General features: G+C 49.9%; 1 pseudogene across 1 annotated transcript in view; it reads left to right on the top strand.

The window, feature by feature from the left end:
- Positions 1-680, top strand: part of TEOVI_000190500:pseudogene — a 1400-nt pseudogene extending 720 nt beyond the window's left edge. Inside the window, 2 exon segments of the mRNA in view lie at positions 1-598; positions 600-680. The exon segment at positions 1-598 is cut by the window's left edge and continues 206 nt beyond it. Of these exon segments, the coding sequence occupies positions 1-598; positions 600-680 (679 nt within the window).
- Positions 681-682: the final 2 nt, after the last annotated feature.

Genomic DNA, 682 nt, shown 5'->3' with positions numbered 1-682 from the left:
CGCAAATACGGCCTGCGACGCTGGAACGGGAAAAGGTACGTACAAACTCACCTATGGCAGAACAGGGCACAGCGTAACGGGTCACGATCCAAAGCTAGCAGGGGGCCTACTGACTGTAGACAGAAGCGGGTTCACGGTGCCGGTGCTCGACACAAAAGTAGCCGCATCAACTGCGAGCGAGTATCTAGGGGCAGCAGTGACAACGGCAGACAACCTAGCTCCGTGCATCAAAAGCGTGGACATAAACACAATACCCGCCCCGAAAAGCGCGGCCATATTCAAAGACGGCGCACGTCGGTACTTTCTAAACAAAAGCAAAACAGAAGCACAAGAGGACAACAGTCTGCCCAGCCTAATAGAAGCAGCCTTCGGCGATGACGCTGGGGTTTAAAAAGCCATGTACGAAGCCGCCGACGAGTACTCAATCCCTGAGGAACTGAGACCTAGTGTTGCGCAAGACAAACTCGGAAAGATAAACGATGTCCACAACCTTATGCGGCTGTACTTTCACTTCAAGAACAGCAGCACGCAAACTCTGCTGGAGAAGATTAAAAAGTTGCAGGAAGCAGAAAATCAAAAAAAAGAACCCCAAGCCAGCAGAAGACAGGGAGAAAGTTTGCAATACCAAAGGAAAGGACAAACAAGAAGATTGTGAAAAACTAGAGAGTCAAGGGTGTGTTTT

This window comes from Trypanosoma equiperdum (assembly GCF_001457755.1).
Source record: "Trypanosoma equiperdum strain OVI genome assembly, contig: ctg_44, whole genome shotgun sequence".
Taxonomy (NCBI): domain Eukaryota; phylum Euglenozoa; class Kinetoplastea; order Trypanosomatida; family Trypanosomatidae; genus Trypanosoma; species Trypanosoma equiperdum.
The sequence above is the reverse complement of the archived record's forward strand: the minus strand, read 5'-3'. Positions and strand labels throughout refer to the sequence as shown.